The 16,840-nt window shown below is 40.3% G+C and overlaps 1 protein-coding gene across 8 annotated transcripts in view; it reads left to right on the top strand.

Annotated features, from left to right (window-relative positions):
• SYNGR4 (synaptogyrin 4) overlaps positions 1–15,594 on the top strand; it is a 126,482-nt gene extending 110,888 nt beyond the window's left edge. For 6 of the 8 annotated variants that reach the window (XM_075839961.1, XM_075839964.1, XM_075839960.1 and 3 more), the window contains 2 exons: positions 4,774–4,984; positions 15,060–15,594. In XM_075839961.1, coding sequence (XP_075696076.1) covers positions 4,774–4,908 — 135 coding nt within the window. In that variant the 3' untranslated portion in view covers positions 4,909–4,984; positions 15,060–15,594. The remainder of the gene's footprint in view (positions 1–4,773; positions 4,985–15,059) is intronic. The other 2 variants (XM_075839967.1, XM_075839966.1) reach the window with 1 other exon arrangement.
• Positions 15,595–16,840: the final 1,246 nt, after the last annotated feature.

Below are 16,840 nucleotides of genomic sequence, written 5' to 3'. Positions count from 1 at the left end.
CACAGTAAATTCACGTCGGCACATGCTGGGCTCTTTGCAGCGCCAACGTGTATTCACAGTGGGTGTTAAAAGCGTGTCTCAGAGTAGCGGTGATACCCGGTTCGCGCTGTCAACCCCTGCCTCTGTGATCGCAGGGAAAGTTTGTTGTAGCAACAAACTGGAAAGTTTATTGCTACAACAAACTTTCCCGTAGACCGATTGCAGGTGCTGCCGTCGGTTGCATGGCAAAAACGGAGGCCATACAATGGCTTCAGGGTCTGCCATTCACGGAAGCCTATGAGGACCAGCTGGTCCTCATAGGCTTCCTGTCAGTGTGACTGTCAATGTCTCACTGACAGTTTATAATACATTACACTACCTAGGTAGTGCAGGTCTTCAAGTAAAAAAAGTAATAAAAATGTTTTATAAAAGTGTAAAAACAAGTTATAAGTTACATAAACAAAAAATGCTTTTTCTCCTATAATAAGTCTTTTATTATAGGAAAAAAATGAAAAAAGTACACATATTTGGTATCACCGCGTTCGTAACAACCCAAACTATAATATTTTTTCCCGCACAGTGAACACCGCAAAAAAAGAATTAAAAAAAGAATTAAAAAAACAATGTTAGAATCACTATTTTTTTGGTCATCACCCCTCCCAAAATATAGAATAAAAAGTGATCAAAAAGTCGCATGTACCCCAAAATAATACCAATAAAAACGACAAACCGTCCCGAAAAAAACAAGCCCTTACACAGCTTTTTGGACTGAAAAATAAAAAAATTATGGCTCTCAGAATATGGTGACACAAAAAATAAACCATTTTATAGAAAAGTGATTTTATTGTGCAAACGCCACAAAACATAAAAAAAAAACATATACATATGGTATCGCCGTAATAGTACCGACCCGCAGAATAAAGTAAATGTCATTTATAGCGCACGGTGAAAACTAAAAAAAAAAAAGGGGAAAAAACATTGTCAAAATGTATGTTTTTTTTTTTTGTCACTTTGCTTGCCAACAAAAATCGAATAAAAAGTGATCAAAAAATCACATGTACCCTAAAATTGTACCAATGAAAATGACAGATGTAACGTAACAAATAAGCCTTCGCACGGCTCCGGTGGAGGAAAAAGAAAAAAGTTCTGGCGCTCAGAATATAGCGACAGAAATTGGGCAGAGCGTTTTAAAAGCGGATGAGATTGGGCACCATTTATCAGTGCAACACCGGCCACATATCTATGAAATATTATTTATTTACCCCATTATTATACCCTCTTATTATGCCCTTATGTACTCTCCCCAACTTACATATGCCCCCACATTATAAACTGAAATACCAGCAAAACGCCAAACAGAACTATTACCAAGCAAAACCTGCGCTCCAAAATCCAATGGCGCTCCTTCCCTTCTGAGCCCTGCCGTGGGGCCAAACAGCAGTGTATTACCACATATGGGGTATTACCGTAATCGGGAGAAATAGCTTTACAAGTTTTGGTGTGCTTTTTATTCTTTATTCCTTGTAAAAATTAAAAAATGTTACATTTTCATTTTCACAGACAAACTCCAATAAATATAGCAAAAGACCTGTCGGGTCAAGATGCTAACTATACCCCTAGATAAATTCTTTGAGGTCTGTAGTTTCCAAAACCACTTTTGGGGAGTTTCCACTGTTTTGGCACCACAAGACCTCTTCAAACCTGAAATGGTGCCTAAAATATATTCTAAAAAAAGGAAGCCCCAAAATCCTCTAGGTGCTCCTTTGCTTCTGAGGCCTGTGCTTCATTTAGTCCATTACCACACTAGAGCCACATGTGTGATATTTCTAAAAACTGCAGAATCTGAACAATAAATATTGAGTTGCCTTTCTCTGATAAAACCTTCTGTGTTATAGAATTTTACAAATGAATTTCAGCAAGGAAAAAAATGAAATTTGTAAATAACACCTCTACTTTGCTTTAATTCCTGTAAAACGCCTAAAGGGTTAAGAAACTTTCTGACTGCTGTTCTGAATACTTTGAGGGGTGCAGTTTTTTAAATGGGGTGATTTATGGGTTCTATCTAGTACATAAGGCCCTCAAAGCCACTTCAGAACTGAACTGGTCCTTAAAAAATAGTCTTTTGAAAATGTGAGAAATTGCTGCTAAAGTTCTAAGCGTGTAACATCCTAGAAAAATAAAATAATGTTCAAAAAACAATGCAAATATATAGTAGACATATGGGGGATGTTAATTAGCAACAATTTTGTGTGGTATTACTATCTGTTTTACAAGTAGATACATTAAAAATTAGAAAAATTATAATTTTTGCACATTTTCTTTACATTTTGGTGTTTTTCACAAATAAGCTATGAATTTAGTGACCAATTTTTTCCACTAACATAAAGTACAATATGTCTCGAGAAAACAATCTCCGAATCGCTTGGATAGGCAAAAGGATTCCAGAGTTATTACCACATAAAATGACACGTCAGATTTGAAAAAATGGGGCTAGTCCTCAAGGGCCAAAATTACTTTGGTCCTGAAAGGGTTAATGTTCATGCAAATACCCAACCCCCATTCCGCATGGTGCAGTCACCGCTGACAGCAGGATCCAGAAGGATATTAGTAGAGAGGGGGCCGCACATTCGCGGAGCTCTCTCCATTCTGTTGTATGGGAGTAATAGAAACAGAAAAAATTGTGTATCCAGCACTCTGAATAAAAAAATTGGCTTTATTTGGTCATTTTAAAAAACAGAAGAATTAAAATTATAATCCCGGGACCACGATTACGCGTTTCAAACCTCTAGGTTTCTTAATCATAGCTATGATTAAGAACATATATATGGGAGGTATCCTCCAGCTCACCTTCAGCAGAATCACGCTGCATGCTGTGCCCGGATCCTCGTGTCGGCACACAATCAATGAAACGAACAGAGAAACAAGGAAGGACCCAGCGCCAAAAAATTGAGGAGTAAAGTTTTTAAAAGGAAACTGGGTTCCAATTTTATTTGGAAAAAATCTTTAAAATTGAGGACATATATCCAAGTGCAAAGGTGGATGGGAAGGTATATACGCTGCCTACGCATTTGAGATGCCCACAGCGTCCTTAATCATGGCCACACAAGCCATGATTAAGGACGCTGTGGGCGTCTGAAACGCGTAGGCAGCGTATATATCTTCCCATCCACCTTTGCACTTGGATATGTGTCCTCAATTTTAAAGATTTTTTCAAATAAATTTGGAACCCAGTTTCCTTTTAAAAACTTTACTCCTCAATTTTTTGCCGCTGGATCCTTCCTTGTTTCTCTGTTCGTCTCTATGATTAAGAACCCTAGAGCTTTGAAATGCGTAAACGTGGTCTGGGATTATCATTTTAATTCTTCTGTTTTTTAAAATTACCAAATAAAGCCTAATTTTTATTCAGAGTGCTGGATACACCATTTTTTCTTTTTCCCATTGCCTTGTATACCTGCTGTCGACTCAGGATTCTTCCTCGGGTATATTCAAGCACCTGTGCTATTCATGCCGTGGACTTGACTAACGCACGGACTAACGCAGTGGAAACGCGGTGAGAAAACCTTTGTAATCTTTTTTTCTATTTTCCTTCAGTAATAGAAACAGCCAAGCACCGCTTGCTCAGCTATTTCTGTAACTTACATTAAACAGAATGGAGGGAGCTGCGCGCATCCGCAGCTCTCTGTCTACTAGCAACCGCCTGAAATTCGGGGTTTTCAATATAGATGCGGGTCCCAGAGCTGAGACCTGCATCTTTCAGACAATTATGGCATATCCTGTGGATATGCCAAAAATGTCTAAATTGGTAATACCCTTTTGATAATTTATACACAAAACCACCTGTGCGCTCTCAAAAATGTTTCATTTTGGTAGCTTAGTATCTGTTTGCTGTGTGCAATATGTATTTTTAACACATTTCTGGAGGACAGTCAAAAATTGCATAGCCTCTGTTCCAACGTCTTTGAGAGCACTTGTTGATATAGACTATGTGGTGTATATAAATTTAGTACACCATGTTCTATTATTTTTACATTGTTTTTGTGTGTGTAATCCTTTGCTTGTATGTGAGTTTAAGGCACATATGTATGTTATAATGTAATTTTGTAAAAATAATTCCTGTTTGTCACAAAATTACAAGAAGGTGGGCCAATAGCACGCCAAGACTGCTGCAATCCTCAGGCAGTCTGCTTTCCGTAAATATATAGGGTTGGGGATGTACTAATTTTTAAGATGTGTAATCCCTGTATTTTATAGGTTGTTAAGTTTTTTAATTTTTAGCTTAAAACCAGATTTCTGGTGGTTTTATAACGATATAGACATAGGAATAAGTGGTGTATGTAGGACACCTGCACATATTAAACTTTGCTTTTTAGTATGTGGGGTACATCTAATTTTTTGCTTGGGTCACACGTTTAGCTACAAATATAAATTTGTAAGCTTTTTTTTTAATGAAAAATTGCACTTTGACACAAAATTGCATGATGGTGCCTGTGTGTACAAAGTGCTAAGTGGCTGCCAGAGTTGTAAAATCTCCAAAAAACCCTGGCAGCGAAAGGGTTATCATAGTTTAGCATCATCGTTTAAATTACTTAAGAAATTATTTATAAGGGATAAATATGCTGATTCTTTGTATTCACGAGAGATCATTTGAAAACCAGATATACTAGATTCATGGAGTAATATAGTTAGCACAACATCATATTCAAGCCTAGTATTTTCCTGGCTTAGTAAGAAATAAAGACATACATAAAGACAACCATGTCAGAATAAATAAGATATATTATTCTTTTCTACTAGGTGGTGTTGTCATACATGGCCTTTATGCGCTTTAGCTCCAGCAATGTAGATTATTGTAAGCATTCTGCAGAGGTAGCCATTCTTCCTATCATGAGGAGCCTGTCATCATTAAGCAGTGGTCAGATTGACCCATAGAGTGCAGTAAAGTTGTGACTCCTTCTTTGACATCTGCTCAAGAAATGAATAATACATTTCAAAATTGACATAAAAAGTAAGTAATAGAAAATAAGTTACAATAAAGAAAACAAGACTAGAAACATAACTTGGTTATTTTTGTTATTATTAAATCAAATATTCTCTCATTCCTTAAAGTTTACCTACAGTTATTTTATAATTAATACAGTGTAATACCAGACACAAATTTATGGTAAATAACTGCACCCCATTTTGCTTTGTTCTTGTAATAATGCAACACAGAATGCCCAGTGCCAGTACTGCCTGCCCTTCATATAGTGAAGAAGAGAATACTCTGTGTCTTAACCTCCTAGATGCGGTATGGGAGAGTCAGCTCTAAAGCTTCTATTGTTTCTACTGCAATTATAAGGAGCCAAAGAAAAAAAGTTAACTCAGCTACAGTAATATATCATGAAGTTGTGACTTATGCACACGACCGTAAAAACACCCGTTATTGCGGGTCGTTATTACGACCCGCAATAACGGGCTCATAGGCTTCTGTTAGCCACGGGTACCTTCCCGTTTGCTCACGGGAAGGTACCCGTGCCGTTAAAAAAGATAGAACATGCCCTATTTCATGCCGTAATAACGGCACGGGCATCCCATAGAAGTCTATGGGGCTCCCGTAATCATGGGTGGCTGCGTGTGTTCACCCGTGATTACGGGAGCGTTGCGAGGTGAGGCGAGGTCAGGGGACTACCCGGTCTGCAGGCCACAGCCCAGTGGCGTAACTACCGCCGGGACTACAATGAAAACTATGGCAGAGCGGGGAGGTATCTCCCCGCTCTGCCATAAACAAAAGACATGTATCCCCTATCCTGTAAAAAATAAAAATAAAAGACGTTCATACTTACCGACAACTTCCTGCTTCCTCCAGTCCGGTCTCCCGCCCGTTGCCTTGGTGACGCGTCCCTCTCGACATCCGGGCCGACGTCCTGGATGACGTTTCAGGCCATGTGACCGCTGCAGCCAATCACAGGTCAATCACAGGCTGCAGCGGTCACATGGACTGCCGCGTCATCCAGGGATGTCGGGCTGGATGTGAAGAGAGGGACGCGTCACCAAGACAACGGCCGGGTAAGTATGAATTTCTTTAACTTTTATTACAGAAAAGGCTGTCCCTTCTCTCTATCCTGCACTGATAGAGAGAAGGGGCTGCCGATTAGTGCAGTGCTATTTTGCTGCCAAAAACGTGCTCGTAAATACGGGTGGAATACGTGTGACACCGGACCCATATTTACGAGCACTGGTTCGTAAATACTGGTGCAAAACGGGTGGAATACGTGTGACACCGGACCCGTATTTACGCCAGTATTTACGGGTGTGAAAAAATACGGTCGTGTGCATGAGGCCTAAAACACAGTTTTTTGTTTTTTTTAAGATAACCTTCCACAATGTTTAGAAAATATTTTTTTTTAATTACTGTATTCTCCTGACTATAAGACACACCTGACCATAAGACGCACCTAGGTTTTAGACAACAGAAAATACCAAATTATTGCATTTTTTACATTGTGCTTGGGGAAAAATGGAAAAGTTTTCTTTTTTTTTTTACTTTTAATATTTTTTTTACACTCTTGAATATGTATCTAACTTTTTTTTTTACACATTTTATTAGTTCCCCTAGGGGACTTGAACCAGCAGCCACTTGGTTACATGTGGAGTTACTGAAACAGCGAAATTCGCTGAGCTACGCTGTTTCCGTAAATCCCATAGTATTGAATGGCAGTTACGGAAGCAGCGTAGAATGCAAGCTATCCTGTTTCCGTAACTACTTTTCAGTTCTATGGGGTTACGGAAACAGCATAGCTCAGCAAGTTACATTGTTTCAATAACTCCACATGTAATCAAGTGGCCGGGAGAGCACAGAAAGGTAGAACGGGGTTAGAGGGCCCCGTTCTAGATAGAGGTGCAGGTCCCAGAGGTGGAACCCGCATCTATATGACATTTACGACATATCCAGTGGATATGTCATAAATGTTCTTCATGGAAAAACCCCTATAAATGCTGCGGTCACTATTGACCCACAACATTTAACTAGTTAAAGGAGTTTGCCATAAAACACATGTATCCCCTATCCACAGGATAGGAGCTATATGTGGGATCGCTGCGGGTCCGACTGCTGGGACCCCCAGCGATAAGGAGAACAGGGCACCGAAACTCATCCTGAGCGCTACATGAGAAGCTTGAACATCCGGGTTCTGTGTCCAGCTTATTTGTTCGGCAGCTCCATAGAAATCAATGGAGAGCCGCTCACGCATGCGCAGAAGAATCCAATTCACCTCTATGAAGCTCCCCCATACAGAATGCGGAAGTCACAGCTTCTCATATAGCGCTCTTGGTGACTTTCGGTCCCCGTTCTCCTTATCGATCACACATGTATCCCCTATCCTGTAGTTAGGGGATACATGCGTTTTATGGCACAACCACTTTAAACGGCCAGGAACAGTGAAATTGCTGTACCTGGCCGTTAGAACAGTGTGTCAGCTGTAAAACACAGCTGACACCTGCAGTGTATCCTTCACGCGCTGAGCCCGCTCCTTCCTTAAACACCCCCCCCGCTCCATTATGTGCCGGCACATCATGGTTCTGGAAGGAGTTAAGTAATGAAGCGGTCAGGGGGCCCAGCGCATCCGGGTCTCTTGACTGCGGACTATAAGACGCAGGGACTTTTTAGCAAGATTTATTCTTGCTAAAAACTGCGTCTTATAGTACCAAAAATACGGTATTGCCACAATTATGGATAAACACAATCTAACTAAACTAAACTTATGCTACAGTTGTACTGTTCATGTCTTGTATTGAGCGCATTGAGTAAACTTCCGCAGTGCAGGGAGAAAAAGTAAGTGATCTTCTCAAAGAGCTAATTGGCAAAAGGTGTTTCAATTAAGGAGATAAGATTGGAAGTGTCAGATTCACATGTGCTTTGCTCATTAAATAACGGCACATAAAGCCTGGTTACTGATAAATCTGTACTTCTCAAGAAATATTGGGTAGTGTGAATCATGCCTCGAGGCAAACAAATTTCAGAACACATGTTATAGAGATACATGAAGCTGCAAAAGCTTCACTTAAAGACCTGGTTAGTAGAATTGTCTACAAGTGGAGAAAATTCGGGACTATTTCTACTCTCCCTTTGAGTGGACATCCTATTGATATCTGTCCAAGAGAAAAACGGGCAATCTAGAAAGTGGTGAGAAAGAACTCTAGGGTAACAGCAAAAGATCTACTGAAGACTCTACGAACTTCAAAACCCTCTCTTCATGTGTCTACTATTAGAAAAACACTAAACAAGAATTGTGTTGATGTTTTTTTTTTTTTATTTGCGGTCTTTTTCAAGTTTGCCCGACACCACCTGGATGTTCCACAATGCTTCTGGGAGAATATTCTATGGACAGATGAGATAAAAGTTGATTTTTTTTTTAGCACAAATGCACAGCCCTATGTTTGGAAGAAAAAGAACAGTGCACAACAAAACCTCCAGCATGGTCTAGGGCTGCTTTGCTGCCCTAGGGTCTGGACGTCTTGCGATCATTGAGGGAGGAATGAATTCAGAGGTGTATGAAAACATTTTAAAGAATGTAAGGGCAGCAGTTCATGACCTCAAGCTAAAGAGATATTGGGTGATGCAACAAGACAATGACCCAAAGCCCACATCAACTAAAGAATGGTTGAAAAAAATTTCTGTTTTGGAATGGCCGAGTCCTGACCTTAATAGTTTTTATTGAGACATGATAAAAATACAGATAATAGCATCAAAAATGGATTAAAATATAAGTCCTCACAGTAAAGAAAATACTGAGTGGGCTACTGGCCATAAAATCTATACCATACAGAAGTACATCGTAAATAAACAGCCATGGTGAGTCACATAACAAAAATAAGCAACTGTGAAATACACCATCAGAATCGATAGACAGAACTGGCAAGGTAGCCAAAAAATTAATAAAAGAGAAGTTGACAGACCATGCAGATATACAATGGGGTAAAGAGTAGCGATGTGCCAGGAGCCCACTTACACCCAACGCGTTTCGCCACCAGGCTTCGTCAGGGGGAAAAGGGTCATTTAACACTGATTTCCTATTTATATGCTGTGGCAAGACCTGAAGAGAGCTGTACATGCAAATCATCCCAGAAATATTGATTAACCCTTTGGAGACACGGTCAATTTGAGTTTTTTAATTAACATTTTTTTCCTCTCCGCCTTCCAAAAGCCATAACTTCTTTGTTTTTTTGTTCACATAGCCGTATGAGGGCTTGTTTTTTGAGGGACAAGTTGTAGTTTTTCATGGCACCATTTATGGTACCGCATAATGTACTGGGAAGCTGAAAAAAAAATTGTTGTGGGGTGAAATGGGAAAAAACAGCGATTACGCCATTTTTTGGTGGTTTTTGTTTTTACAGCGTCCAACAGGCGGTAAAAACCACATGTGAACCCATATGCTACAGGTTGATACGATTACGGCGATACCAAATTTATATGTTTTGTTTCATGTTTTACCACTTTAAAAAAAACGAAACTATTTGCTAAAAAAAAAAAATGTATTGTGTCACCATGTTCTGAGAGCCATAACTTTTTTCTTTTTCCGTCAATTTAGTGATGTGAGGGCTTAAGTTTTGCGAGGCGAGCTGTAGTTTTCACCGATACCATTTTGGGGTATATGCGAATTTTTGATCACTTTTTATTTAATTTTTTTTAGAGCTGAGGTGACCAAAAAACAGCAATTTGCATGTTTTATAATTTAATTTTTTTACGGCGTTCACCGAGCTGGTTAAACAACACTATATTGTGACACTTTGGACTTTTACGGACGTTGCGATACCCGTTATGTTAACTTTTTTTTTTTAACATTACTTTAGGGGAAAAATTGGAAAAGGTTTTTTTTTTTAACTTTTAATACTTTTTTTTTTTAAAGATAAAAAAACCTTTATTTAACCGTTTTTTTAACTTTTTTTTATTAGTCCCCCTAGGAGACTTGAACCAGCGATCGTTGGATCGCTTGCATGATATACTGCAATAATAATGTATTGCATTATATCGTGATACTGACCGTCTCCCTTGAAGCCCTGCCAGAGGAGTACAAAGATGGCAGACCTGGGGGCCTTTATCAGGCCCCCAGGCTGCCATAACAACCATTGTAACTGGCCGATCGCGGCCATGGGGGCACGGTGGCGTGTTTGAGGGGCCGCTCCCCTGATTCAAACAATTTAAATGCAGCGGTCCCGATTGACCGTGGCATTTAAGGTGTTAAACGGGTGGGAATTAAAGTGAACTTTGATTCCGCCCGCTAGAGTGAGGTGTCGACTGTGTAACACAGCCGTCACCCGCCGAGCATGGTGTGCGCTCAGCCCATGAGTGTCTCTACACTTCCCCTTGGTGACAGCAACGTAATAGTACGTGGCATGTCGCCAAGGGGTTACTATCAAAATTCCTCCTCAACGCTGTGCAAATCTTATTTGCAGCTACACCAAACGATTGGTGAAAGTGATTACTGCTAAAGTGGTATATATTACATTATGTAAAAAGCAAAAATATGAGAATCTCATAGAACTTTACTCCTGTATGCTGTGTTCTTTTTCAGGCAGACTTTCCCCTAAACAATGCGTTATTGTGCATGGGGAAACTGACCAGATCTGGATGGATTACTCTAGTGTAGTTCAATAAAAAAAAGAGAGCCCATAATTCAGAAAAAGACTGTGTATTACAAGATGTAATGTATTGACCTGTACTACTGCTTTATGAAAAACAACAATACCGTATTTTCCGGACTATAAGGCGCACCGGATTATAAGGCGCACTTTCTATGAGCGCCTTATAAGCAATCATGTTTCATATATAAGGCGCACTGGATTATAAGGCGCAGCACATTACCGTTAAATAAACCATTGCTCAGACTGCAAGTCAAAATTTATTACACTTTTTAACAATAACTTGCAACTGGTTCAGCTGTAATTGCAAATCAAAACGTTTAGGGTATGTGCACACACACTAATTACGTCCGTAATTGACGGACGTATTTCGGCCGCAAGTCCCGGACCGAACACAGTGCAAGGAGCCGGGCTCCTAGCATCATACTTATGTACGACGCTAGGAGTCCCTGCCTTGCTGCAGGACAACTGTCCCGTAGTATAATCATGTTTACAGTACGGGACAGTTGTCCTGCAGCGAGGCAGGGACTTCTAGCATCGTACATAAGTATGATGCTAGGAGCCCGGCTCCTTGCACTGTTCGGTCCGGGACTTGCGGCCGAAATACGTCCGTCAATTACGGAGGTAATTAGTGTGTGTGCACATACCCTTACCGTACTTTTTCAGTTCATTCCTCCACCAGAAATCCATCAAATCCGTCATCTTCAGTGTCGGAGTTGAACAGTTGGGCGATTTCGGCATCAAGCATGGGGTCCTCCTCTTCATTATCCGAGTCGGTCTCGTTGCTGCTGCTAGGCTCTTCAGTGGTGATTCCAGCCTTCCTGAAAGCTCGGATGACACTGGAGACTGATACATTCTTCCAGGCATCCACGATCCACTGGCACATAGTGGCATAACTCGCACGGCGTTGCCTCCCTGTTTTGGTGAATGTGTGGTCACCTTCTGTCATCCAATGCTCCCATGCAGCTCGCAATTTAACTTTAAATGACCTGTTGATGCTGATATCTAGCGGCTGGAGCTCTTTGGTTAATCCACCAGGGATGACAGCAAGCTCCGAATTAGTTTTCTTCACTTGGGCTTTGACAGTATCGGTCAAGTGGGCGCGCATCGAGTCACAGACCAATAGGGATGGGGATTTGTGAAAAAAGCCACCCGGTCTCTTGACGTAGACCTCCCTCAGCCACTCACTCATCTTCTCCTCATCCATCCAGCCCTTTGGGTTAGCCTTAATGATGACACCAGCAGGAAAATTTTCTTTAGGCAAAGTCTTCCTCTTGAAAATTACCATGGGTGGTAGTTTCTGGCCATTAGCCTGACAAGCGAGAACTACAGTGAAAGATGACTTCTCATTTCCTGTGGTACGTATAGATATCGTACTGGTCCCTGTTTTCTCAACAGTACGGTTTACGGGGATATCGAAAGTGAGGGGAACCTCATCCATGTTAATAATGTGTTCTGGCTGGATATTCTTTTCATTTATCTTGGTTATGCAGTAGGTGCGGAAAATGGCCAGCTTCTCTTCATAATCCTTTGGTAATTGCTGGCACACAGTAGTTCTGGTGCGAATGGAGAGATGACGCCTGCTCATGAAACGAAAGCACCATGAAGGACCTCCTCGAAAGTCCTTGATCTCCATGTCACGTGCTAAAGCAGTGGCTTTGAGTCGAATAGAGACAGTGGAGACGCTTCTACCTGCGTTTCTCTGTTCCATAACCCACTGTTCTATTTTGTCCTCCAACTGTGGCCACCTTGCTTTGTTTCCTCGGAAACTCAGTTTGGTCTTCTTTACTTGGCGGAGGGCATCTTCTTGTTTTCTCCACTTACGCACCATGGATTCATTAATGTTGAATTCTCTTGCAGCTGCCCTATTTCCATGCTCTACTGCATAACTTATAGCTTTAAGCTTGAAACCTGCATCATAAGCATGTCTCTTAACAGGAGGCATTTTTTGGGGTAGTGGGTATAGTTAACGCTAAAGCAAAGATATATTGCAAGGATCCTACAGAGCTGTAAGTATCACTCAGTGTGGCTCCTGACTACGGTGGCCGTAATGCTCAATCCATTTATGGATACTGTAAAAACCCAAGTGAAGAATAAATTCATAGGCGCACGGGGGGGAGGAGCATGGTGTGTGCTGTGGTATGCCGCCGCCGACCCCTGCCGCCCACGATAGAGGTAAAGGATCCTGTATGAACCCCTCTCTTTACTGTCGGGTTCATATATAAGGCGCACCGGATTATAAGGCGCACTTTCTATTTCTGAGAAATTCTCAGCATTTTATGTGCGCCTTATAGTCCGGAAAATACGGTAATAATAATAATATATACAGATGATCCCTTTTTTGTTGGGGGAAGGCTAAATAATTATTAAACTTTGCAAGGACTGTATTAAATGTGCAATGCTATGTTATAACATTAATGGTCAATATTGCTGGTACAATAAAGGACAGCTACTTATAATATATTTAGGCAGAGAGAGGGTTCAGAGGGGGGCAACAAAGTAGTAAATGGAATGGTTGGACTGCAGTACCCAGATAAATTATCAACATTGGTGTATTTTATAATATTTTACCTAATAATTATGTATCAATATACAGTACAGAGATCTGTCTAATAATCTTTTTATACCCAACATCCACTAGATCTAGAGGAAAGAAGGTTTCACCGTGAGCATAAAAAGGATTTCTTTACTGTAAGAGCAGCAAGACTATGAAACATGCTGCTAATAGTGTATTGGATTCTGGAGATGGGTCATTGATCCAGGTCTTTGATTCTGATTGTCATATTTGGTGTCAGGAAGGTTAAACTAATCAGTTTCCACCAATCTCACCAATAGACCTTAATGACTAAAAACAAAATGGTGATAGTTTCAGTCTCATATAAATGAATAGAATTGTAGTCTATTTAACAAAAAAGATCCTGTAATAAACTCAAGTGTAAATGTATGCAGTGTTACAGTAGAGTGGTAAATACATCAAAGTACACAATCACCAATTACAATAGCACTTTTTTGTTACATGGTTGTCTCGCCATGGAACATGACATTAGGGCGTATGGACGCCATAGATGGGACCCCCCAATGTGCCAGAATGGAGAACCACTCTGTAAAAGCGGCTCCTGTTCTGTTGGACCCGGCGTGTCTGTGCATTAAAGGGGTTTTCCCACGAGAGACATTTATGACACATCCACAGGATATGTCATAAATGGCAGATGGATGCGGGTCCCGCACCCATCTCCAGAACAGGCCCCCGTAAACCTCGTTCAGCCACTCTGTGTTGCGGCTGAATGAGGTAATTTCCGACCATGAAAAACGTTATATGGTCGTGAGTTACGTAAACAGCATAACTCGTTGAGCTACGCTGTTTCCGTAAGTCTCATAGAACTTAATGGCAGTTACAGAAACAGCGTAGCTCGCATGCTATGCTGCTTCTATAGCTGCCATTCACTACTATTGGAGTTACGGAAACACCGTAGCCCAGCGAGTTACGCTGTTTATGTAACTCACGACCATGTAACCTTTTTGATGGTCGGAAAACACCTCATTCAGCCGCAACACAGCGGCTGAACGGTGTTTAGGGGGCCCCGTTCTGGAGATATGTGCGGGTCCCACAGGTGGGACACGCATCTATCTGCCATTTATGACATATCCTGTGGATGTCATAAATGTCCTTCATGGGAAAACACCTTTAAATGGATGGCCAATTATTTGAATGGCTGGCATGTAATGCTACCTTTCCCTTGCAATGTGTGGCTGGCCATGGATTCTCCTGAAACATCTGATTGTTGGGGGGTAGAAAAGCCAACATTTATTTATTTTTTAAAAAAGGGTTTGTCTTTATGAGATAACCCCTTTAGGATGCTTAGTTATACCCATTTGTGAAAAAAATAAAGGACAGGTCTTCTCATAGAAATATTTATGCAAGAGTATTCTTAAAGAGGTATTTCCACCTTAGACATTTATGGCATATCCACAGGATATGCCATAATAATATCCAGTAAATGGGGTCCTTGCTCAGGAATCCACATCAATATCCAGAACAGGGGTCCCTCCTGAAGAGACAGGGAATGAATGGAGAGGTGGCCGCGCATGATTCCTATACGAGTTACGGAAACAGCTGAGCAAGCTACACTGACTAAACATGCTACACTGCTGACTTTCTTTTTACAGCATACAGTGACTCCATTTTTACACAAATTAACAATGTAAATAGCAGACACAGTGCAGAGTGGCAGGGCAGCGTTATCTGTCTTGTGACGTCACTGTTCATCTCAAGTTCCAAACTCCATTCCTTTCCTGCTGTAAAAAAAGATTGTGGTGGGACAGTTTCATTGAGGACTGCCTCTAGGAAGTAAAGAAAACGTAAAACAAAATAATGAAATATTATAAAATGAAGAAACAATTACATCTACTAGTAACACTAAGCTCATTTAACTAAGAAGATTTTATTTTCTGTCTTTATTTAGGTCGCTTCACAATAGATTTCAGCCCAAACTCCAGAAGAGCCATCAATTGTTGCTTTTCTTTGTCATGATACATATTGCTGTTGTTGTTGTTGTTGTTGTTTTTGTTTTTTAAGCCTCAATAGAGGTAGTTTTGTAATTATATAGGGTTAAAAAAACAAAATTCTGAGGTCTTAATTAACTTTTTTAATAGGCGTTCCTCTGAAGTCCATGTTACATTTGCAGGGAAACTTTGGTTGATGGAGATCTCTGCAGATGGAATCACACATGCAGTTTTAGTCTTTCTGAGCCAAACGCACAAATGGATCCAAAAAGAAGGAAAAAGAAAGCATGCTTTGACTGCTCTCTTTTGTAGCAAATCCTGTGTTAAATTTAAAAAAAAACGTGTTTGTCAGGTCTCCTGTGCTACGCTATCAGAGAGCAGCACAGCATGGGGGGGGGGGACTTTTAGCTTGGGGATGTATAATTTTTCTTGATTTAATTCAGTATTTCCATGTAAAAATGTATTCTAATTAAATTATTTTCTTGTATGAATTTATATGAAGTGAGAGCTGTCAATCACTCTATGTAGGTGGACGAACCAGGATTTACTTTACTGTCTTTTAACTGTATTTTTTATTTAAAATATTTTTCCATTACAAAACACATCAGCAATGGCATAGACACAGTAAGAGAATTGTGAAAATTCACTAAGATGTGAGCCGGTGGTGAGGAAAGGTATAATGGAAGTCACATCATTAATTAACATACAGCATGTATATGAGACTATAGTAGTGCACATCCAGCAGGATAAAGAAGAAAACAGGTAGCTACATAGTTTGGAAGTCAGGATAAAGAGATTGCAAACCTTGAATTTACTGAAGTGTAGGATAACAACTCACACGTCGCAAAATAAGTGCTAGATATCATCTGGTGAGAGCAACAATTTTTTTTCTCCAACACAGAATGAGACACACACAAAAGAAGGGTGGGGGAGAATGTACCAAGTGCACAACTATCATAATATATGTAATGTAAAGGCAAAGGACGTTGGATTTAAATAGTATGTGTTAACCAATAAAGATCCCATTGGGAGTTAATATGGACAAGTAATTCCTCTGGAAGAGCAGGGATGTATTCCACAGCATGTACATCTTTGATCCTGGTGTATATGTCAAGTCTGGAAGTTACCAGCAGCATGCTATTAGGCATGTAGCCTCTGTCAGAAGATGGGGGAGTAACCTGGCAGATTTTTTACATATATGGAGGGTGACCGTCATAATCTGGATATGGGTCAGTAAGTATAGTATACATATAGTATATAGTATACATATCCGAGATCAATCTTTTCATAAGAGGACCCGACTTAAACCGTCTATTAAACTGTTAACTGTTTACAGCCAGGCAGAGTCAAATTTATATGATTAATTTGAAGATAGTGGTGATGACTTCTATGGAGTAGTTGGTATTTAGTTTAAAGATCCGTATAGGAAAGTAGTTCCCTATTCCTATAGTCTACTATATCCACAAAGCAAAATAGGCCATTATTTATTTTTTTTTACCATGAAGTAGTCACTGTTGCAGTGAGATGAGGCGTAAAAAGGAAGAACATTCAGTGGTCAGGGGAAACTGCTTGGCACAAAAGCATCATATGTCTCTAGTAAAGGACATAGGTCCCATAAAGCCGTACGAAGTCGAGATTGATGGACCACTCCAAAGAGAGGAGTTATAAAGAATAAGTGCAACCCACAATTTTTCAATTTCCATCCATTTTGTGTAGGTAGGGAAGGTGGACCAGGCATGTA

The sequence above is a fragment of the Rhinoderma darwinii genome, chromosome 10, assembly GCF_050947455.1.
Source record: "Rhinoderma darwinii isolate aRhiDar2 chromosome 10, aRhiDar2.hap1, whole genome shotgun sequence".
NCBI classification, from domain to species: Eukaryota; Metazoa; Chordata; class Amphibia; order Anura; family Rhinodermatidae; genus Rhinoderma; species Rhinoderma darwinii.
This window is presented reverse-complemented; position numbering and strand designations above follow the sequence as displayed.